The 25,469-nt window shown below is 38.0% G+C and overlaps 1 protein-coding gene and 2 long non-coding RNA genes across 3 annotated transcripts; all 3 read left to right on the top strand.

The window, feature by feature from the left end:
- Positions 1 to 1,159: 1,159 nt before the first annotated feature.
- Positions 1,160 to 4,036, top strand: LOC124178874 (trypsin delta-like). The gene is made up of 4 exons (XM_046562640.1): positions 1,160 to 1,352; positions 1,585 to 1,901; positions 2,470 to 2,721; positions 2,807 to 4,036. Exons 1-4 carry the CDS (start codon positions 1,286 to 1,288, stop codon positions 2,963 to 2,965), a joined length of 795 nt encoding a protein of 264 aa, XP_046418596.1. The 5' UTR covers positions 1,160 to 1,285; the 3' UTR covers positions 2,966 to 4,036.
- An 11,763-nt stretch (positions 4,037 to 15,799) lies between these two features.
- Positions 15,800 to 18,490, top strand: LOC124178876. The gene is made up of 3 exons (XR_006869907.1): positions 15,800 to 16,068; positions 16,592 to 16,783; positions 18,170 to 18,490. It is a non-coding gene; the product is annotated as an uncharacterized LOC124178876 (long non-coding RNA).
- A 98-nt stretch (positions 18,491 to 18,588) lies between these two features.
- LOC124177247 lies at positions 18,589 to 25,018 on the top strand. Its single transcript, XR_006869563.1, has 3 exons — positions 18,589 to 19,083; positions 20,356 to 20,449; positions 24,795 to 25,018. It is a non-coding gene; the product is annotated as an uncharacterized LOC124177247 (long non-coding RNA).
- Positions 25,019 to 25,469: the final 451 nt, after the last annotated feature.

Here is a 25,469-nt window from a genome sequence, read left to right as displayed (position 1 = left end):
GATCGACGCCTTTACTTTACCAGAATATAATACATATTTCATATATACGCGGGTGGGCCTTATTTAGGGTATTGACGAATTTTTTTCGGCTCACCCCCTAAAATCGTACTTCAAGTAATTCAAAAGCGATTGCCTAATTTTTTCTGACTTTTACCTCAACACTAAGCCATCTTGCCAACAGGATGGATTTTCTCAATTAAAATACACTTATTTCGGACACATTGTCAGTATATATTATTTTAGTAAGAGTAATAATGTTTACAAAAAAACCCATGGCTACGAGGTTTTAGTGGGCATCAGTGTTGCTATCTGACAAAAAATTCACACCATCATACACTGCAATCTCGAGGAATTTCAGCAGCAATTCGTATAAATTGCCTGGTATGATGATGTAAATTTTTTATCAAATAGTAACACTAATACCGACTAAAACCTCGTAGTAATGGATATTTTTGAACATCAGTACACCTACAATAAAATATATACTGAGAATGTGTCTGAAATACGTGTATTTTCAATGGGGAAATCCATCCTGTTAGCGGAACGAGTTAGAGTTGAGGTAAAAATCTGAAAAAATTAGGCAATTGTTTATGAATTATTTGAAGTTGTTTTGGGGAATGAGCTGGAAAAAATTCGTCAACACCCTGAAAAAGGACCACCCTAATATATACCAATTTGCTTGTACGTCTAATGTTGTCTTTCTTAATCGAAGATGATATGTGCTTGCAACAAATAAGTAAATCAGATAAAGTACGCGTTCACATATGATCCAGCATCAAAACATTTTAGATATCACCTAGCGGATTTTCGGATAGTTTTTTGGATAATCGTTGTAGAACCTTCTTAAAAAAGAAATATCTTGCAATTCGAAGGACGCAGAATGTTTATGCTTACGAGTAATTTTCAATTAGAGATAATTACTTTAGAATGACAACAATTAAAATCTTTACTTATGTCTGATCTCACGTGCATTTAGTATACTAAAACAGTCTCTTTTAAAAATTTTCGCTAGAATCAGGAAATATCCGAATAATGTAATAATGTCCGTTGATTATAATAATGGTTTATGACTGATATTAATGTTATAAAGGATTTATTGTCGGAGCAGCGTCAGCACATGACTGTATCTTCAAAACGATTTATCATTGTGATCAAGTGCTACATGTCGAGTGATAAGTGTAATCTACTATTCTTAAAAATCTACAAAAATGGGTCTTTCGTTAACAGACAGTTGAACTTTTGATTTTTGACGCCAAGTCAGAGTTACACTGTCCTTCGGCTAACCATGAGTCTATTTCATCATCAAATAGTCTTCTGTCTCGTGTTTGGGCTTAGTGTGATATTTACTAACGGTTAGTAACATCATCAGTCGATAAAATGATTCTGAAATAATTCTGAATGAACGAAGGTGTTAGTGAAAATTTGAAATTAATACAGAATATCGGCCTTGGCTGAATTGTTCTGTCAATATTAATTCTGTATGGTCATTTACAGCTGTCGACGACCATTTCCGCGTCTTGATTTTACGTTCACTGCAACATTTGCCTAAGTTTTTAAGTAAAATTCATTATTCAAAATGAACAGGTGCGTCGATTAATTTCGATGTCGGGCTGGAATCGCGCATCGTTGGAGGGGCACAGGCTGAAGAAGGTGCAATTCCCTACCAAGTGTCATTGAGATTGAATGGCTGGCCCTTTTGTGGAGGGTCCATAATCACTGTCTTGCATATTGTCACTGCGGCGCATTGTGTCCCGGGTATAAATATCAGTCAACTGACAGTCATTACGGGCACCAACAGTTTGGAAAGTGGTGGCGAGACCCATGGTGTCGTTGAAGTAACATCTCACGAGAGTTATGTCGGTTCGTCAGACTATTGGAAATACGATATCGCAATTTTGACGGTAAGAAAACGATCATCTAATGGGATAAAACGAACACACGTCGGCTAGATGCCTTGGCATTCCGACACTCATGTATCTTCAAGCTGGTGTATCTAACGAAAGCTAATAATTTGATCGATCAGACTTTGAATTAAAGGCTCAGGGTACTGTGACGTAGATGTTCGATTTAATACCTCATCAATCAAAAATCTGATTAATCAAGCTTAAAGCAGGCTAAATGGCCGATTGCGCATGCGCAAAACAATTCAACTCCATTGTGTCTCCCGTATCAAGTTGCGAATTGAAATTATGCTGTCATGTTGACTCATAGCGGTCATCAGATATCAGCCAGTGAGCAACAGAAGTGTCCCAAGCCTTCCCAAATCACTGAGGCAACTGTTCGAGGACTGCTTAACCTAGAAAAATCCGCATTACCTACGTGACATTCGGAAGACGCGTTTGAAAGCTGAAGCTTCAGGGAGCCCGCTGCATGAAAGTCCGACAAAGCTCGGGAATCGATATGCTAAATTTAACCGATTCCTTTTAGTATGAGCGAAGGTGTAACTCATTCCCACGTTGTTTGTTGCAGCTAGCTACGGAATTGACGGTGACGTCTCTTCAATCGCCGATTCCTATAGCTACGGTTGATCCTCCCGATGGTGCTGAGCTACTGGTCAGTGGATGGGGCAGGTTATTTTCTGAGAGCAATGCTGTGCCCACAAAGCTTCAGTATCTATGGGTGGTGGCAATCAATAACACGGAATGCAGGGAGACGCTCAGAGAAGAAGTGGACGACGTGCATCTGTGTGCTTTGAGAGGTGTTGGATCTGCGGTTTGCAGCGTGAGTATGACGTCGAGTGGTTCGTGACAATATGATACAAAAGTAGTCCTAAGCTGCTTATAACAGAGAGACTTTTACCTTGCAGGGTGACAGCGGTGGTCCTCTAGTGTATAACGGTACGCTAGTCGGCGTCGTTTCCTGGGGTCGGTCGCCATGTGCTTCCGGAGTTCCTGATGCCTATGTCAGGATGTCTTTGATGCTCGACTTTATTGAAAGAGTAATCGGAACCGCTGTTTCCAAGTAATGGTGCGAACGGGCGATCTCAGGGAAATGAATAACTGTTGTGATTTGACAATTTAACTTTACTAGTATAAACTTGGTTCCATCAAATTCCTGCAGGTGGCAGGTTCTACTTTTAGCAAGTTCGTCCTAGTCGCTTCCGTTTGATGTATAGAGTTAGTCGGTTCTCCTTCGCAGTACTGAATAATAAAGTAAGAACTTGTTTTTATTGAGTAAACAATCGTAGTTTATTTCGCAACACTCATGCACTCGACTAAATCGACAATTACTTTTATTGTTTTCATTTTTGAAAGTCACCATCTAATCAAATCTACGTCTCTAAAGGATGAATGTACGCGGTCAATACTGAGAGTGAATATTTGCAACAGGAGATTATAATACAAAAACGTATGGAGTTTTCTGCAATAATTTGTTAAGGCAAATAAGTAATCTTAGCCAACTGTCTTTTCGAGCTTTTCAATCAATCATCGAAGCCAGAACTGGAGAATTTTGTTTAAATTTTATTTCGCATTTGAAGTTACGAGTTCAAAATTTATGCTCATCTCATTTTTGATTTGAATTGATATCATTTTTGCGCAATACAACTTATTTGCCGCACGTAGTCGATGTTCGTGATTATGAGAAGCAGTTCTCTTTGTACTCGAGAAGTTTGTAATTGTACAAATTTATAAAGTCGATGACCTTACGAAAATGGTTGTCTAATCGTTAGTAATTGACAATTGGATTCTTGATTATTCATAAGGCTGACAAAAGCATGGAGCAACAGTTTGTCAGTCAGTTTTTTCTCACTCATCTTTTATAACAAAACTCGAGAGTTATGAATATCGAATGACATAATTGATGTGCTGTGTGATGTATTGTTCAGAGGTGTATTATAAACGCGTAAAGAGCGTGTTTCGCAGCGCTTACGTCTAATTGTAAGCAGTAGACGCGTATCAAGTATACAGCCTTTCCAAAATATGCCCTAAATCTTGTGCTTTCTTCTCAAATACCGCAAAATGGCTTTCTTGACACACATACATATAAGTATAAGGCCGCCAGCAAATAAAGAGACGCCTACAATGGTTGTAACATATTCCTTACTGTTCCTGCCTATGGTCATAATCATACAAACCATTCAGAAGTTGCAGTAATTTTCATTCTCGTCTACATAGGTACATAAATGCAGATTTGCGGATACACTTCAATGACGTTTATTATCGCAACGTCAGATCAACCGAGAATTTATAGCTATTAAAAAATGAATGACTCCTCAATTCCGCGTAGAAATAGTACACTGCAATTTATACTATGGCGAAAAACCGAGTAGAATTTGCAGCAGCTGCAGGAAACTTGCTGTTTTCGGAAAATAAATGCGTTGACGTGGATTATAAATTATTGCTGCTAATTCCACATATATTATATACATGATAATACCTTATGCAAATGATACGGGACTAATGAGCCCAATTGTCCCATTGTACCGACGTACACGTTTCAGTTTTGCCAAACACGGCGAGGCCATTGGTAAGCGTCGAGTGACGTCATCTCCCACCTACTCAAATCTGCGGTTTCGTATTACTTTGCCGTCTTGTTTACCCGAAGCTTGCTGCGGATGCTGCCTTTCTAGCTTCGGCTCTAATTTACAATTCATCTCATTCGCGTCTAAGTGCATCATGCGTGACACACTTAATGCAGCCAATCAGTTCGCAAATAAGACTAATCGAAGGTCTCAATAGTGTATTATAAACCATACATACATTATATAATGTGATGTATGTTATGCACTGCGTCATTTCTACGTGTTGGCAGTTTGTTCTGCATCGTTCGTATGATATATTTTAATTTAGGCATGCACCTAATACTCGCACCGGATGGTTCACTGCAGTTGATCCGTTACACCGAAACAAATTTCTGGTTGTCGTAGCTACGAAGGTTTGAACCATTTTCACTTTTCGTCATAACCAAAGAATATCCTTCATCTAGTAACTAACTATAACAGAGTCAAATTACCCTTGGTCCACATGAATTAATTCTATTTCATCGGCGGATAATTCAGTCAACTGCTGTTTATATTTTACATAGTATGTAGGCCTTAGTCTTCCAAGTTATAAGACTATTTTGAAAATTGAAAACTATGCGCAATCAATATTAAGTACATTTCATAAGGTACTAATAGCAGAGTGAAATTTTAATTCATTAATAAATATATTAAAACACGAGCCGTCTTTTGGTTTAAAATTCATTCATTCATTCCATGTGTGTATTGTTAAAACTGGTGTATATTGTTAAAATTATAAATAATTGTAAATAACTGTCTTTCGTCGAGGCACTATATTCTTGGATTTCACTTTTGTTGTTTCTTCGTTTTACATCGTCTCTCTTTAAATTTGGCTTGACTTTTGGAGTGTATAATAATTAATTTGAAATGTTCGTCCTCGTGGTTTAAATTTACTTTATTATTATTAGTTCGTCGATTTTCGATCTGTTAAGTCTTGATTTCGGAGAGGGGAACCTCCGCACCACCTTCCTCCTAGAGAGACGTAGACCAAGCAACTACTTCAATTTTAAATTTGTGACTCGGTGCCCTACTCCCTGGGTCTAACCTCATCCGCTCGTGTCGTGTTCATTGCGCGGTTATATTTGAATCATTACAAAGTGAACAATATTTATTCGTTCAATTTAATTGTCCATACAATATACTGATTTACGATAATAATATCCTGTAATTGACGCAGTGCCGCATATAGCTATCGGCGTGTCAGATATATTAGTTTTCTAACTTTTCAAACAAAATTAAAACAAAGAAAAACAAATGAAAATTGAACTAAAAAGTTGAAAATCTTAAATGTGTAATGTTATTAGTATTACTGTCTGTACTATCACTATTCCTATCGTGATTAGCATTGCCACACGGAAGAAAAAAGAAAAAGGATAGAGAACAGAAAAAAATCACCAAGACCACCATCATTGCTACAAACAATAAGGCATAATTACATAATTATAGATATTTCTTAAATATGTTTATATAACTTTTTAAACATCAGTATCATCATCATCATCATTATTATTGACATTATTATTATTATTAGTGATGTTGTTCATGTTATTAGTAATGTAATTGTTATTATTATTATGTGGAAATATTATAAGTATACTGAAGCATCGCATTTTATACTTATTTTAGCATTTGTTATAGAACGCATCGGCCACTATGTATTTTGAGTTGATATAAAAATACGTTGAATGAAAGTGTTACATCTGTGTTCAATTTTCTCACACGTCAATCAAGTATGAGGTTATTGCTGAAATTGTGTTTGATTACTCGGTTACTCAGATTTAAGAGAATATCGCATTATTTTATCATTTGAATTACCAATCATAAATTTCGTTGAGCAAATTCTGTTTGATATTGAAGTTAGCTGATAAAACATGTAAAAATTCAGGTACTAAATCACACAACGAATGATGTGTTAAACAGTAAAAAAAGAATTCGATCATAAATTCGTACTGTTAACCATATAAATTACTAGGTGGTTTTTCGTAACATTTATCACATAGGCATTTCCAATAGGGTAAGATGCGACCCGCATCTCGACTGTTGCAGAAGTGATTAAATTTCTTCACGTCTTAAGGTAGATTGGATCAATTGGATGCCTTGCGTCCTGGTTTACGTCATGGTTACACCTTTAGACCGAGATACTGGACGCTTTGTATATCATTCGGTATTACGCCACCACCGTGTCAAGTGCTCCATATTATCGGACCGGTTATGTTTTGTCCCAAAAATGTATACTGGGAGCTTATATTCGGAACTAGTGGTCCACTTACGTGAACATGCACCAACGTTATCAAGCATATGTGATACGATAGGAAACAATGTGAAATAGTAAATACTAAAATGTGAGTTGACTTTATATCGTCATGAAGATAAGGCTGTGACCGTGTCCTACATGCGTCATCTATCTTCCTATATTGCCTTTTTGTGCTGTATTTCAATAAGTTTATGCATTCGTCCTTTTGTTTTCAGTCACTTTTGTGTCTTCAATTTTATACCTACATTACAGGACTTTTTCGGTCGTATCGTACATACCATGGGTGAGAAAGCATTGATTCCAGGCTTAATTTCTGTGGTTGCCAAACCCAACTCCTGATGCGCTGTTTTTGTTGAGAGACTGCCAATTTTATGCAGAACTTTTTGCCTGTGCAGAGATGTTGGCAAATGTGATATTTGGGACATGCTTGACAATGAGCATGAAAGTAATAAAACCATAAATATTTTCGACTGTTGCGATTCCGTGATCCGTGATTCCGTGAAATGAATTCGTGTTCCCTGAAGATTAAATCTGTGAAACATGAAGACGTGCGTGCCAGAGTTTATTGGAATGTTTTAGATTCCACAATGTCGTAACGCAGTTTTTTTTGTAAAATATAAAAGAGATGATACGTGTTAATTGGATACTAATATCTATTGTTCACTTTGTTTGTCACAAAATACCATCTGGGGATTATTAAGCATGTTACAAGGAACGAGCAGGAGTTTGTTGTACAATAAAATTGCAAAACACTAAACGTAACATATGAGATCTAAACAGCAACGCCACTCTAGAGATGAAGAGAAGCCCATTTTTGAGAATTTTTTACAACAATAAAGTACATGCAATTGAAAATCTGTTTAAAGGGCTTATTGTATACAGTTTAAAGATAGTTAATGATTTTTTGAACTATTAGTCTCAACAAAATGGAGGCCTCAGAACTCAGTTGAAGAACTTTGATCGAAACAAAGTTTCCATTTTTGACGAAAAATGACTTGGACAACTGTTTATAAATCGAAAAATTAATAAGATATCACAAAATTCCCGCGTGCTTCTTTAGATAACGTAAATTTGAAGCTACAGTGTAAATTTCAATTAAATCGGTAAATGTTTGTTGAAGTTACGTGTCTAGCCAGCTTGAAAAATGTAGTCTCGAGATAAGCACGCTCAAAGTTTTCACCTCGGTTATGACGATGATTTCTGTATCAGATGGGATGGAAATTTCCCTCACCCTTAATGGACGATTCGTGGGGTATGTTGGAGGCCGTCTGCCGCATTCGCAGTTTCCTCACAAGCTGGTCTTTCCAGTCTTGAACTCGGCTCTGATTGAGGCGCACATTATTGAGTTGTTTCACTCAAGTGCTCATAACTTTCTCAATTTTGGAAAATTCGACACTAACCTTGCACTAAAATATTCTTGAAAGTTGTAGCTACAAGAATATGCAAAAAAAAAATAAAAATAATCGATTTCTTGAAAATCTAGAGTGGCGTTAGCCTTTAAGGAGTCATCCTTTATCATCATTTAAGGACATCATCGACTAAACATCGATTTGCATGTGTTCGTAATTCCAATTGTAAAGAGTCCGAGATTGTGGGTACGAAAACAGATTATACAAAAAAAATCATATTAAAAATGTGCAATATTATTAGCTACGAGAACTCTGTCATTCTACGAACTGACGTCGGAGACTTCATAAGTGATTTTCGCTATGGCCCCAGTATAACCAAAAGTCCCAGATGAACTAGTACAACCTCGATTATCCGAATCAATTGAAACACGTTCTAGATCTGATTAGCGAAAGTTCGAATAGTGGAGCGGTACTGTTAGATAAAACGATATTGCATGATTAACAACATTAGAAACCTAACACGCATATTTTTATGTCATTTTTACATGCACGATGTGTTGCTTTAAGGGAGCTTTCCAGTGCGACAGCCCAAAAAATCGCTGTTTTTCGCGATTTTTTTTTTTAAAGAAAAAATAATCTAATCGGTCTGGTTTTTTTTTTGTATATTAATTGGGTATTGAAGAATACTAAACAAGTTTTTAAGGATCGATTTATTCATTAATTAATATCTATAAAAATGATGAAACAATTGTTGCAGAAAATGCACTTGGATGTGGTGTCCACGTTGGGGGTCACAATTTTGATCTGAAACAAAAAACACAAAAAGATTATTGATCGGTATATAATTGGCTTTCGTGCTATGGAGGCTTTTTTCTTTTTTTTTTTTTTTGCAAAAATGGCGCCGGTTTGAACAAAAAGTATCGATTTTAGCATTTTTTTTGGCAGTTTTTTAACAAAAAAATAGGAAGATGTCAAAAAAAAAAAAAAAGCTTCCATAGCACGATAAACAATGACGTTAAGAATATTGTGTAAAAAATTCAACTCGATAGCTTTAAAACTCTGCCCTCCAAGTTGGACACCGTTTTGAAAAATGCTGTTTCGAGAAAAACGCGTTCAAAGTTTCAAGTGAGGAAATTTTAGGTAAATCGTTTACTTACGGTCAATCAGCGATGCCAGGTCCGTACAATATCCCTTCTGCTTCTTCGAAAAGATCGTGCTCAATGGATTGTTCAGTCCGACGAGCTGTCCTCGCCTCTTTGCTATCCAGGGACGCCTGGCGGTTTGCTTGGATGATGCGCGCATTCTTGTACTTAGCGGCGAAATCTGCGGCGCTCGGCCCTATCGTGCATCCCATCGTCTTCAAAATTTTTAAAATTGGGTCGTAACCTTCATTGAAGGTGCACACAGCACACTGCGTAGCGATTTCTACTATCTGCTTGCCGCAGAATACGTGCTTTGGGGCTAGTTGCCACACACAGTGATTGATTGATTTTCCAGAATTTAGCACGCCATCCGCTTTTTTTTTGAAAATTGAGTGCGACAAAAAAATAAGTCGCGCGACTAATTTACGGCTAATTAACGGCAAATTATGCAATAGTCCGAATTCACATTTTCGACAATTGGCGAGCCAAGTTCATGTACGTGCAGGTAGGAACGAGACAATAGAAATAACAGTCGCACGGGCAGACGGCCGACGCGGCAGCTGTAGCGCTCCGTTGCCTTCTTCCAAAAAATGCTGTACAGTAACCGAAATAATCTGAATTTCGGCATGAAAATTTCAGGGAATATTCGGAAGAGTGTATACTATTCGATAAAGCAAAAAAAAAAAAAATCGATATTTTGAAAATTTCACACTGGAAAGCTCCCTTAACACACGTCAATCATTCTAACTAACTTTACGTATGAAGATAATGACAATATTGTTAATTTTAACATAACACTCTGACCGTACATTGTCCGATATCTCTTTTATCTAACATCGTGTATATTCGTTCCAAAAAAATTTGGCCGTTGTTCGGACCAGTTCGGATAACAGAATCTTTGAATAAACTAAGTCGTGGTTTGGATAATCGAGTTTCTACTGTAGATCACAATTTTCGGGCTCTTGGGTCACTTTGGTTACAGTGTACCTACAGGTGAATTCTAGAAATCGATTATCGGCCCAACTATTGTGAAGGTATCCAAGGCGTCGTCGATTGCGAGGACGATCTTAATTAACTGCATTATCTCTACGTTCAAACATCGTCTTTATGGAAACCTTCGAAAAGCCAGGCTTGTAATAACTAATTGCTCCAGTAAGTGAGTAAGGTATTCCACTTGAAGTGAATTCAATATAAAAACATAAAACGGCTTAAGAAGTTCCTTCTTCCAGGCGTCCCGCGATGGGTACGTCTGTTATTTTTTTTAATCATTCAACGCAATTACCAATTGACATTTATGTAAATTTTTTATCCTATAAATCGAAAATAATCGGTAATAAGTGATAGATCTGTTAAGGGCCCCTATCAGATTTGAAAGATCACTATCAAGGAATAGCAACAATCAGTGCCCGAGTTACAAAATGAACTACAGATACCGAGAAAAAATGGTGAAACTTAGCAGATTGGGCGTGCGGTTGCGCATGCGCGAAATAGTCATCGTTTTATCTAGCCTGGCCACATGAAGCTTCAACTGCATTGAACCTACTCTACCCGAAACACACACTAATTAGGCCTGCGACACAGTAAAAGCCGTGTGGTGTTTACTAGGTCACCAGAGGCCTATAAATTCCAGTGTTAAGCTGTCAAACGCGGCTTAATGGAGTTTGTGTGGGCAATGAGATTTTTTTCTCAAATAATTGATGTGGCAAGATGATTTTTCATTGGTCGGTGAGATTGTACCTTTGCAAAATCTTTGCTGCCAGGCATGGGCACAACTCACTCGAAACGGAATATCAAATGTATCTCGAATGTGAAAAAGGGCTTAATAGACACATTATATATGCAATTCTGAACAAAAACATTGCGATTCATTTTGATTTGATGCAGAAATAGAGAAATGGCACGGGTTCTACGAAATCGCCATAGTAAATACGGAGAATTCGTGCCATTTCTTTATTTCTGCGACAAATGAAAATGGATTGGAATGTTTTTGTTCATAATTGCGTATAGAATGAGGTTGTCAAGCCTTTTTCCGTGTTTGAGATACGAGGACTTCGATATTTGGGGATGTATACGTCAACGTCGAAATCTACTAACAATAAGGCACCCATTAAACTCCACCGTGGCAAGTGGCCAATTGAAAATATGTTGTCATGATGATTCATAGAAAAGTTTACCAAGCCTTCCCGAATTACTACATCACATCTTGAGAACTGCTTAAACCAAAAAATTTGCATCGCTTGTGTAACCTCCATAAGCCGGGTTGATAGTTGAAGCTTGACATGACCAACCTAAATAAAAATTCGACAAAGCTCGCGCACGCGTAGTTGGATGATTAATCTGCTCTGCAAAGACGAGATGAGTGCCAATTAAGTTTCACTGTTTCCCCTCCGTTTATAACCAATATGACTAAATATTGCTAAACTGACTCTCCTCCATAATATCATTGCCAACTCTCTACTATGAAACCACAACTAGAAATTTCTCTTGGTGCATGAAGTAGTGATATGTGTGTGTGGTAGGCTCCGTAGATACCTAAGTGCACCGAGTAAAGTCGATTGTGACCCCTATAATTTTTGCGAGTACGAAATAAGGTTGGCAGCACTGGCGTCTAGTTTACGCCTATTGGATAACACATACGTGCATTTGGGGACAATGCATCTGAGATGGCCAATTTTTTACACTAGACAGTTATGTTGGCAACACGGAGAAACCTACAGCGCCATAGTCGGCGGAGCGCGAAACAAACTCAATCTCAATAAGCATAACATAACCCATGACTGCGAATCTAACCTTATAATACGTGTCAATCCAACGATTCATTGTCATCGCGGTATTCTAAGGTTAGAATCGACGGTCATGGGTTACGTTACGTTTATTGAGACTGAGTTTGTTTCGCGCTCGGCCGACTATAGCGTTGTAGGTTTCACTGTGTTGACAACATAACTGTCTAGTGTGAAAAATTAGCTGTCTCAGATTCATTGTCCCCAAGTGTACGTACCTGTTTGATGAAGCACTGCGATTGGTTAAAGGCTGCCGGAGCCGAACTTATTTCTGACTGGTTCAAACGTGGGGGGTCAGAATCGACTTCACTCGGGTGTACTCACACATCGTCATGTCCATAACGAGGATTTGGCGTGCCTGTTGACACTAACGAGTAACAGTAGTGCCGATAACAACGACACGCTTCATCCACGGTGACATCTAGGAATGGGTGAAATATGTTTGCGCAGGTAAAAGTACCGAACGAGTGTTCGCCTATTATAGGCTGCACGTTTGGCGTTACAATAGCGCATGTTACGCGTGGGAAGATATGTAGATTGCGAAACAGAACGTCTCACGTCAGATCGCGTATCTCATGATTTACTAAGATCCCTGCAGCCGGGCATAAATTCGGGGCTCACAAGCCCGGAGAAAAACCCTGTATCATCCTTTTTATACTGTATTACTTTTACCAAGACTTTTTTGTCTTCCCATTTTTCATTTATTTTCATCCTTTTTCTATCTGGTATATAAACGCCGCGTGGGAATGCAGACTCGTTCGTCAGTGATTAATTCCGCAAAAAACGTAAATGACATTTGGGCATGCAACGACTGAAGCTAAGCAACGATTCTACGATGCTCATATGTGTATGGGGCATTCTGAAAAATTTCAACCATCTATATCGACACCAAAAATTCGAATTATTAAGCGATTAAATTCATCATTTTTTGGGTAGTTTGAGGGAATCGGTATGTTTGGATTTTTCTTCAAGCATTGTTTTCAGCTCTGTACGGATTATTCAATTTTCTTCGCAATAGAGTCCTGTTTCTATCAATTTTACAATTGTGAATTTTTCACAAATCTCTGTGACTTTATTTTCAATAGAATGCACAAACTCCTAATCTTGCATGGAAGTATTAAATTTTTAAACACGTACATTTGGGGAATTAAGATTTTTTGTTGAGTGTTAAGTTGAACTCAAGACGCATTTGCGAGATTGTATTAATTGCGAAGTGAACGAAGTAGTTAGTACAATACATTACATATTTCAGTGAAACAGAATTTGAGATTCAAGAAACAAAACCCTTTTCTCATTCCATGAATATGAAGCATATTGTAGGTAGTGCCCTTTTTTCATTGTCACTTTGAATGAGTTTTTATTTCCAGATTTTTTGAGAGCCTGAAATAATTTCAACTCCAAGATTGGATCTCTGATATCTTCGTGAAGTTTTGAAAAATTGATACTTCTAGTTTTAGCAAAAATAGCAAACAACTATTTTGCCAAAATTCGTTCACAACTCAACGCATTTCGTACTAGACACAACGTCTTAGTTCCGAACTCAAATCGTCCAAAAAATAATCTACTTCTCAATTAGTCATCGATTTTGGAAAAATCACAACTTCCGAAAACGAAAATTACGGGGGCTGGTAGAAATTTTTTGGAATATCCCATATGTAAGAGTGTTTATTTAAGAACATACGCGAATTCTTTTCAGGTCAAGCGTTGCATCGTTAAGACAGTTTCATAGAGGATATAATTCACTGCCCAGATAAGACTGTCGCTTACAACGTTATACTAGGAAGCGGCGCCATGTAAGAGTTCTTAAATAGGTATTTACATTGCCAATTGGTAAAATAAGTCGAGAGCCGTCTGTGCATATGTGATGCGTGAAGATCTTTTCTAAAACAAATTTAGTACTCACTTAGCACCGGTCACTAGAGTTTGTAATCAATAAAATTATTTCATGGCAAAACTTCAGCCGTCCGGCAACCAGAGAGAGGTAGAAGGAAGAGATACATAGATCGATAGAGAGAGAGAGAGAGAGAGAGAGAGAGAGAGAGAGAGAGAGAGAGAGAGAGAGAGAGAGAGAGAGAGAGAGAGAGAGAGAGAGAGAGAGAGAGAGAGAGCGAGAGAGGGCGTGTAGCCAGATTATAAAATGAAAAAGATTTATATTCAAATGGTATGATCATTATCTGTCGAGAATTGTTCATGAATCTTTTTTTTCTTACCTGAGTTGACGGAAATAAGGCGCACAGTATCGTTGGGCGTTTCGTATAGGGTAAAAAATCTGATAAATGATACAAGTAAGCAGTGGGCTTTTCGCTCTTTGCATAAAATCTCAAATTTTTTTAGACTCATTAGCGGGTTTCATTATATAGATCACTCTGCGCGCATGCCAAGGTATTTATGCGAAATAAATAATTAATTAACGGTGGGCGTGGACAATGATACGCTGATTGTTGTACAGATGAAACGAACCGAGCTTCGTTTCCAAATTAGCCTACGTCGTTGACAGCTCAGTTGAAGTATGTTTTGTTGCTGACGTAACGGAGCTGCGACGGGTTGCTTACGAATTATTACAAGAGCCCATGTATGGAATTTTCGAGCGAGCTCGAGAAATACGAAATTCTTTTAAATCGTTTTGAATTATTGTGAGATGAAATTTTGCAAGATCTTCTCCATATCTCTGTATACATCTTGTTACGCGAAACCTTGGTTGACGATTACCATTTGAGTTAAATGTATAATTCGCCGAAAAAACCAATGGAATTTTTTTACCATTCTTTATCAAGAAATATTTTCATGATTACCGTTGTTTCAACAGAATATAAAATGTGACGTATTATCAGTTTTAAAACCTATATTGGCGTACAATTAGTATTAAATTTAACATGGTTTCGTGATAATTAACAAAAGCGATGCTTCGCTAGATGGAAAAATCAGGTGTTTGAAAAAGAATGACACTTTTTCTTGTCTCAATCGATATCATCCGTGACTAAAATCAGAGGCGGAAATTCACTATATGTAAAAACCTGTAAAGCGATATATTATGTGAAAAAAAAACGAAGAAAAACGGACAACTCTCGTAGATGATTGTTTTTTCATTTGATCAATTTTTCACCGATAAAATTCCTCGTAATTAATGTACCATTTAAGTTGGCTGTAAGTAGAATATTCGGAAGAGGATATTTTAATCAGTCTTTAACCACTTCACTTTCCAACGAATTTTGTAAGCAGAATGTCCCTTATTTTCACCATTATCAAAGCAGCACTGCATTTAAAGCGATCAGTAAATATTGACTATGACCACCTCTGACAACGCAACACTTGTGGAAGACTTCAACCAAGTGGAAATGAAAAGTTGAAAAGGTAAATCTTCAAACTTTCAATAAATTTATCGAAACTATAAAATCTCAGTTTTTTCATGGAGGATAAAAGACATCTCGTTATCAGGGGAAACTTACGCTACGGTATAATTTCTTCTCAGAATGTTCCACGTCGAGAAGGTATATCGGAGCCGGTACAGAAGATCTAGGTGGATGCGTACCGAGATTCGAATTAAAGATGTTGATTGCCCTGCGATCCCTCCGATCGTGTTATGCTTCTCCCGCTTGTCACCCCGTGACCATTCGATCACTTTCGCTCAATTCGTCTCGGCGTCTCGTTACCCGGGATGAATTTAGTGCTGGGATGATGCAACCTTGCAGCGTTCCTCGGTCCGCCAGTCCATCCCCACTGACATCAACTCGTGCCGACATTCTTCTCACTTCGCTCTCTGCCTTATTGCCGAGGAGAGAGTTGTCCGCTGATAAAATCAGACGAGATCGCGTCCTCGATTCTCGCGATCCACGATCCACGATCCACGATTTCGTCCGAGCGACGTACTCTACGTGCAGCACATTCATGCCTGCATACCGGCGTCGGCAGGGAATAATTAAGACTGATCATTCCGGCTTAAACTGCGCGTCCCTAACAACGAGATGTGACGAGGCATCCCGTACGTTAAGAGAACAAAGGTCATCAGTTCTACAAGCTACGTTGCCCGGCTAAGACTTTGTAGGTTTGGATCAATTAGTGATGAACGAGAGGATGAATGGGAGTCGCAGAATCTCGATCAAAAGTTAAGAGATGAGCAGGAACCATTAAAAAAGTCTTCAGCCTGAGAAAGCTTTCACTGTTCTAGTCAATAAAAATTTTTAGTGTAGGTAGATAGATTATTAAAATTTGTCTTTAACCTCTTGGTTTGTGCAAATGACAAATGATTCGCGCAGGAGAAAAGTAAAGGATATTGGGGGTACATTGGTTACAAATAGAATTATAATGAATACATGTAGTCAAAATGTAGTTGAATAGCTTTGCATAGGATATATCATAGCAATTAACATCAGTGTCGCTGTTATAAAAACCGATACCGTTCATCCCTCCACAGGTATTAATTTTGTCATTAGTCCCGTATTGGTTGTACCGTAAATGGCCGAATCATTCATTTCTAAAGAGAGATCATTTAATAAGTTAATCTCGTTTTGATACGCCTCATATGTGCAGATGCGTTCTTTATTGATTGATTTCTTTCACCGTTACAGAAGAATTCATCGTCAGAACTAGCGTTGGGTAATTTGGATGTGATGTGGATATCACGGTGCAGGGATCATCGCCTTGTGCTCATATTTTTACTTTCGGAACAAATGTATGAGAGGCAAAATGGGAGATACAATGGATTCAAGTATGTGGACGTGACGCAATTCCAGACTAAATTTGTCGAAATAATTAACAAGGTTAGGATTACTCGCGGATTCCCTGTGGAACAAAAATTAAATCAGCATGCTAATCAATACCCATAACAATTGCTATTTTCTTCACGACAATCAAAATTAGTTACACTTGTCCTCTACACTTGATATAACTGTTGATTTATAAAATTTAATGCGTTCGTCGTTGAATCGAGTAATTTATTCAAAGTTAATCAACTAATTAAAAACTGGCGAATATATTAATGAAATGCAAGATGAAAGCCAAACGGTACGTTCATGATAAACACATCTTTCTTATTCTCTTCATGCTTTTCGTGATACTCGTTGAGCTTTCCGCTGGGTTACATAGTTCGTTAAAACAACGTTTGAAGGCGAATATTGAGCTGAGACTTCTGCCGAATGAGATCTCAGTCCAAAAATTGACTCACGAAATGTTCGAATTACGATGGTCTACGTGCGTGCAGTCTATTCGGAAAACACAATTCGGTGTTTCTTCCACAAGAGAAATCGCAGAACGTTGATTGTCGACTGAAAATGAAGTTGAGTCGTGAATAAAACATGGTAGTGTTTTTTTTCCACGTATTCATAGCTGGGGAGGATGAGACATTAGCATGATAATATTTACACGATCTGTTCGTTTCGAGCACTTTGCCGAAACGATCAAAACAATGAACGAATGTTTGAAGGTCCACGTAGGAAAGAATGAAGCTATAAATTACAGGTTGACGTATCGAGTCAGTTCGCGAAAAACAGGAAATAAGCCTTCGTTCCGGATTTCTATGTACATTTACAGCTTATCAGTTATGCTGGTGTATTGCGTATGGAAAATATGCAAAATATTAAATTTATCATGGCAAAAAAAGTTGCTTCCATGCAAGTGAAAAAAAAAATTACTCACGCAAGTTGTCCGTTTTTCTTCGTTTTTCTGCATCCGGTCTGCAATTTCGAAAATGGGACAAGAGATTTTTGTCTTGTCATATTTGGATCAATTTTCCAATATTCTGCAGTGGACAAAGGTTTACACATCATAAACATATTTATATTCCACGAAAAAAAACAACAAATCAGAAATTCCGTTCAATTTCCAATGGCAGAAAGATTGCGATCACTTGGTATACTTGATTTCTGGATTAAAGAGCATCTAAAGCATCGCGGAAAGTCGCCCAAGTGGTTAAACGTGTGAAGCTAGCAATGGCGATTGAAATTGTATTCGGAAAGTAGTTTTGCCAATCTCAATACACGTCTCCGGGATTTTTTTCCACCCTGTGAAGAATGCGATAAAAGGACATATTTCATCGGGACTTCTTTCCTTGACCAGACTCATACCATTGCCATTCTTGGCCGACTGGAGCACTTTGCTCTATCTTTGACGCTGTCGTAATTGCTACATGTACTATCTTTCGGATTAAGTTCACAGCTTCCTGCTTCGGCTGCGGAACTTCAAGTCCAACGAGCAATTCGTACTCGAAGAAACGAGCCCACTCCTGCTCATGACACAGAATTCTATACCAGGTGCACTAATGGACTCACAACTCCAAGTTTAGTACAAGACCAACGGGCCAACGACCCAGCTCGCGTTAGCTTGGCTATGGCGCAACCCATGATCTTTCCTTCGACCGAGACGTGCATCGCCTGTCGTCAACAGGCATCAACCGACAGCAACGGTAATGACAGCGAGAACACGGAGAAGAGCAACTGATCCTCTTGACCAGTCCCCCTGCAAGCTACGTTCATCGCGCTTGATAAATGGCATGATGAAGTCAACGCGGTGTGGCGGCCTCTTGTTAAGTCTCTCTTATCCAACGATGAACGATCCAACATTCATGCAGACGCTTAAGCGCGTAATTAAATCTCTGATTAGTAAAACAATCAGTGGCTCCGTTGTGCCAAGATGCTGCTCCCCCTGCCTTCTTCTTCTAATAAACACGTTGCTTACCACCAGTTAGTTGTTCGACGAGAGGCTTTGGACTGAAAGCTTTATATGGCTAAGGCAGCAACCCAGAAGCAGTTAATGTGTTTTGATCTTCCATGCAGCAGTCGTGGTTCGGTTTTTAGTTTTTCAATCCGGGGAGCTGTTAGTATGCCGGTTTTCCAGTAAAACGACTGTACTGCTCGCGATGAAGATTTGATATCATTTTACTGTCGACAGGCCTTTAACTGTCACAAGTAGCTCCAAATGACAATGGCAGCAATAAAATAGTTATCTGCACGAATGTGCAGTTCATTCTCGTTCCAAGGCTCGTACTTACCATGGCTCATGAATTGAATTTATATGGATACTTGGATGGAAAAAGTTTTTCCGAACGATCGTAGTTGAAAAAAAAGTATGTAGCATTGAACAGTCTGGATGAGAAAAATGATCTGGCAAATTTGTCCAGTTTTGTGAAAAGAACTTGGAACAAAGCTTGGCCAGCCTGACATGTATAACATTGGATATTTCATGATGACTTGCTTAAATAATTCAGTGAAGTGGTAATCAAATCTGAACCATGACTGATCAATTGTTTCAACTTGGACGGACACGGCGTCAGCAAATTTACCGCAATATTCAATGCATTTGCGCAGAGAGAAGTAATCAGATATCAAGAATATCATCACGTAGATTCCCACCGAATTAAAATGAGTAGCAATTTTTTTATGCATTGCAATGAACGCGAGGCAAACTTTACGGGTCAGTTTGCTTAAATAAAAAAGAAAATCTTTTATTTTCTGAAAACTAGCCATGCAGCTAATTGCTAAAATCATTGAGGAGGTTGCCCTCTTCGAAATTACGACTGAATTAACGAATGCCTGATTTTGAAAACCCGAAGCGAAAATCACCACGTTTCACCGAGAGGGAAAGGAGGCCTTGATCTAAAATCTGGATCATTATTATTTCCTATTCGCCGCGCCAGGACAATAGGGCGGTCAGCTTGGCCAGCGCACCTTGTAGCAACTAATGTCAGCGAACGGTATTTTATAATAATTATAGGCTATTTTATGATAATTAACGCATGGCACGGTCTATGGCGACGCCATTGCTATTACGTTTCGTGAAATATATTTTCTTGTTTAACGAGAGGGAGGCACCTACCCACGGCGGTGCATTGTCTCCTTGTCTCTTTGTTTCCTCGCAGTTTTTCACCGCGTTCGGCTTTGCACCCGTTTTACACGGTCCTCGAACGTTCTAGAACGTCCTACCCGAACGGTTTTTACTATCCCCCGGACGAGCTACGGCCCCGCGACTAGATTTGCATACTGGAACTACGCAGATTACAATTTATTATCATTACGAGGCACGACGTGCGCGTGACGCAGGCGCGAGTCTCTGTCTTCTCAGCTGCGCAACTTTAACTCATTACACGTCACCGCGATACCTCGCTTACCGATTGCCGCTAAGGATGCGATACGGTGGTTTTGCTTAGGCACGAATCGGCACCACCGTCTGAACGAAGAGTTGAGAATGGAAAATTAACCCGGTTGCAAAAACTTCCAGCAATGTTTTCGGCGCCATTGATAAACATGAATGATAAAATAACGTAACCTGAGATGTTAACAATGCAAGGAAAGATTTTGTAATCAGCACTTACAAAATGATTGAATTTTGGAATTTTCAGCTTGTAAGGTGTAAGGATCTGGACGTCACATGTATAATGTTCACAGATATACGTGCGGTGTCGATCATCGTGAGGCTGCGAGGATAGTCAGTCGGTCAGTATCCGTATAGTCATTCACATCAATCATCAATGTGACAATTCGAATTAACACGTAAGCAGCGAGACGGAATTTAAATTATTTATTATTTGTTTTGTGTAATCCCTTCAGACGCTGTTGGGAAAGTTTATGAAAATTCTTACACCAATTACCAGATTAATCGAAATATATATTATGTAAGGACTGACGACCCAACACGAAGGATAAACATTTATTTTTAACGTACGACGCCTCAGAAAGATAAAAGTTATTTTTAAGTATTTATTTTTGTCTTGTTTTATTTCATCTTACATCAATATTTCTGGCCAATTTGATCTGTATAACTATTTATATAATTATAAGATTTACATCACCATTAATGCGTTTATAGCACCTGACCTACCAATATAAGAAATTCGTTACAAAGGAAAAAATCAGACCTCCGAATCACGGATTCTGTTAAAGCCTGTAAGGATGATTTTTTGGTTCAAAATATTAAGCTCCTGTCGTGGATTTTCAGCTATTGGGTCTCTCATTGGGACTTTGGTGGATGAAATACCGTAATAGACGAACCGTGTTGTGGACTTTTGTAATAAATATTAATTTTCATTGTCCGCTGTTAAAGTTTCGGTGGGAGAGGCGCATAAATTTTAGTACGAAAGAGTGTATCGTTGTTCCAGAGCCATAGTGAAGTGTAAATTGAAAATTTTTGGAAGGAAGCCCAGAGGGAACTAGAGATTAAACGCTCCGTACGTTGGGTCAAAAAAACATCCCCGGATAGTTTCATTGTCAGCCGATTTCGTGATCCAAAGTTCTGATACTCTTCTTGTTAGTTTGTTTACCTTAGAACTCTAGGACTTGCCTGACATTTTTTTTAACAATGTATAATGAATGCGCGTAATAACTGTACTATAGCGTGAGATTTCTCAGAGCCCAAAACACTGTAATCGGATAAAAGCTTTATTCAAAGTGTTAATTTCTCATCCTGTGTCATTTGTATTTTCTCAGAATCATTTCTATTATATACGTTTAGAGATGCTGTTTTCTTTCTGTTCACCATAATTGACATAAATAACACTGCTGACGATTCTGCAAATGGTTTTCTTCTCTTCGTCTAACTAGATTCAGGTGGTACGGTTATTTATCTCTAAGGCGGTGGTCACCGTTTCATGTTTTATTTTCGAGTTGACTCTGAATAGCTGCTTTTGATAAGGGACAATAATTAGCGAATGACCAACAATTACGTGGCTGAAAGATATCAGTTTCATCTTTGATCTAAGCTTTGAAATTCGGAAAATGGTTCATAATTGTTTAACTGCACTTGTTGTACTCGAAACAACGTTTATCGACACTTTTTACACGATAAATCCGCAGGAAGTAGAACGATTCATGTCCGAACTATACTTTGTGAGTCATAAGGTAAAGGCGACTTAAAATTTTATGAAATTACGAAAAAGTACTTTGATCTAATTTTTTAATTAAGAGTTTAATTCATAGATAGATTAACCTAGTTTTCGTGAGCACTGCCTACCAAGAAACTCTCTTTGAACCTTCAGTTGGTACTGTGGGGTATGAGAAGACCCCAGATAATTTTGCTTCAACGTGGTGTCATTTCATGTCGTACTCGTTTTCGATTTTTTTTTCATAGTCAACGTTTAATTTCATCGTTTACTAAAGATATATTTAGAAAAGATCATGGTGGATTTGATTATAGATGTGTTGTTGTTGTTGTTCTTGTTATTATTATTGTACAGGTTTAGCAAGAGATGTAGGAATGATCGTTCACCGTAAACGCTTTTGGGTTCTACAAGATTTTGATTGCTACTACGTAATTTTATTTTAAAATTCTCTCCAATCGATGTAATACAGCAGTCAAGTGCAAAGAGTTCGTTCAGGCGTTCCGATTTATCGAAAGTTGCACGTGGCCGTTTTATATGCGCAGAATCTGATGATTCGCGAATTCACTGTAATCGCATCCACCTGCAGAACAGCAGATCTGTAACTCTTGCGTTTGATTGATCGTGAAAAGTCTATCTTCGGATAAGGGAATTACTGCCGTGACGTAATCATATTCTCAATAAGTGCATGAGCAGAGGTGACGCTTGATCCAGCGATGCGATACTCGTACCTTATGCCCATGTACGTGCCTTGGTGCCATATGCGTGGCAAAACGTATCGCAGATATTGGATTCTTATTTCGCGTAATTTTCCTTTTTTGCCGTGGTCGAGTATGCGATTCACATAAGGGATTCGGAAGCCGTTAAAGCTGGGAACTGTGAGTTGTACAACAAATCGCGTACAGCATGCACCTGCATATGGATTTATTTTGACAGACCGTTGATACACTGCACTTTCCATTGTATTCCCTTAACGGACTCTGGAAGTAGTCTCCTAGTAAGGAGCCGTCGAATACATTTTGAGGATGGAGACAAAGTACGTGCCGATAGTTTGCTCCTTTCACCCGATTATATTATTATGCACGAAACATGCCGAGAGGAAATTGTGAAACTTGGCATCTTGCGTGTCGGACTGCGAATGCGGGTGATTTCAAATAGTTGTTACCATGATTTAGGAAGGTTAGAAAAACTATTATTGTCAAATGACTGACGACTGCTATGAGTCTTTATAAAAATCTAATTTCAATTCGTTACTTAACACGGAAGAATTTTACATCTCATGTCATTTGGAGTAAGATAGCTCTCTTCCATAGCTTGCAAAGGAAATAATTACTGCTGTACAATCTCGCCGACCAATAAAGCTAAATTATTTCGCGCATCCGCAGTCGGTTACTCAGCCTCCGATGTTTCTTTCAGGATTGCCAACGCTAAAGAAATTTCTTTAGATGTAAGAATTTAAGGGTCCGTTGAAAAAAAAGCAATGTTGTTTTTTCATTAAGACATATTGTCGTTTAGGCCGGAATCTGAAGAAAATCTGAAGATCTCAGACGAAATCTCAAGACTGATAGCGAAATCTCTAAATGTGGTCTGTCAAATCGAAACAACTGAGTAAAAGTCAAGGAATCGTGAGGTTCCTGAGAAAATATGCATAAATTAGATAGCGTCTGCAATTTTCAAACAAACTTATTTGACAAGTTGGTGTTCCTAAATATTAAAAATCGAAACATATTACATAAGTAAAAGTGCCTAATATCTGTATACTTACAATTCAGATTGTAGGATATAAATCCGTCTGTGTTACCTCTTTCCGTAATTATCATTACTTATTTTTGGGAAAATTATTTGTGTTATAAAGCGAAAAAATGAAATATACGATGTATTTCGGTATTTATTGAGTTTCAATACCGTCAAACGTCACTCTTGAAAATTAGAAATATGAAGAATTATTGTCGCGCCATTTAAATAATAAATTTAAAGACTTGTTTTGGCGTCATTTAAAGAAATATTTGTCTGAGAGGTTGGCAACGCTGGTTTCGTTGTTTCTTCTCGGCTTTCGACGTGGACGGCGATTGCACGGTGAGTTTTCATTGTGCTAGATTGTCGTTAGATTTATTTATATTGACGTAACTGTGCCACCGTGCGGCAAAGCTACATAGACGTGTGAGATGCATCGGATGCTTGTCAGATTGAAGAGTCGAATGATGCCACAGCGAGTGCAGCAAATTTACACGGTTAAAAATCGAACAAAACGCAATGCAGGCATTCTCTCGTGGATGCGTTTAATTTAATTTCATTTCATTTCACGCCGATTGGCAGTGGAATTGAATGACTAACGTAAAGCTCTTTCGAGCCCAGGTGTCTACACGTCTCGTAATGGATAAAAGCCTTATTAGACAAAAGGCGGTTCACCCGCCTTAATAATTAGTTTTTTACACCTCCAGACACGAATGCTCCGCTTCTCATCAGTGATCCTGACTCTCGCATCACGTTGTCTAGACCGTATCTAAATCTGAATATCTATAACGTACTACTCTAGGTTAAGTTAAGATCTTACGTCTTCAATTGTGTTAACCTCAGTTATATCTAGCTTAGTTATTGTTTATACGCTAGTTACAAGTCTTGATTGTAGATCCTATTTTCTGGCCTTACGGCAACACATCGTGGCTAAGGCATGATAAAAGCATTCTATCTATATTTATCCATATACTGAATGCCTCAACGGATTTCTGATTTGAAACGAAGCTTTTCACAGAGACGGTATATTTGCCGTCTTCAAATGAAACCGAATAAAACATCAAGATGTCCGTTTGATGCTTTCTCTGACGTCCTATTTAAGGATCTTAGTTCGGCAAGATGTGATTGAAAACTTTTTTGTGTATTCCATATTTTCCTATTATGACCAGTGTTATTAATTTTACTGTAAAGACTGTTCACTACAATAACTCGTTACCATATGTCTGTTTCAGCAATTTCTATTCTGACGGCCTAACTTCCGGATTTCATACTTTATTTCAAGACTGCGAATGTGGTTATGAAGGAGCGTCTTGATTAAAATAAAAATTCTTAAATCTTGTATTATTAGTACATGAACCCCTCGACAATGTTATTGGATGCATGTAATGAGGCCTCGATTGCATTGTTACAATAACAAGTCGGTTACTCTCGGTCATCCGAAGCTGTCAAGCAGGAATCTACGGTTTACTTCTGCACTTCTTTTTTGGAATACTTATACATATACATACCGTCAAAATTATTGAAACGGTGTAAGGAAAAATAACTAAAAAGAAATTCCGATCTAAAATTTTGTATTATATCGAACTAATTTGATACTAGTTCTACTTATTTCTGGTATGATTAATTTTTTTTCCATAATATATTAATTTTTTTAAAATTACACAAAATTTCACACGATGTTAAAATACATTTTTTGCAATAAACAATTAATTGTTACATAAATAATGACAATTTTTTGGTCCAAATAAAAAAAAAGAATGAAGAAATTATTTTTAGTTTAACTTTGAGCTTGAATAACTTTTCAGCAAGTAAATTTATCGATAAAAGTTAAGAGAAAGTTTTTGCAGCGCGTTCAATTTTCTACAAAAATACGTATTTGCCATTGCCATATATGAACTGGCATAGAA

The sequence above is a fragment of the Neodiprion fabricii genome, chromosome 3 (assembly GCF_021155785.1).
Source record: "Neodiprion fabricii isolate iyNeoFabr1 chromosome 3, iyNeoFabr1.1, whole genome shotgun sequence".
NCBI lineage: Eukaryota > Metazoa > Arthropoda > Insecta > Hymenoptera > Diprionidae > Neodiprion > Neodiprion fabricii.
Note: the sequence above shows the minus strand (reverse complement) of the source record. Positions and strands in the feature narration are given on the sequence as shown.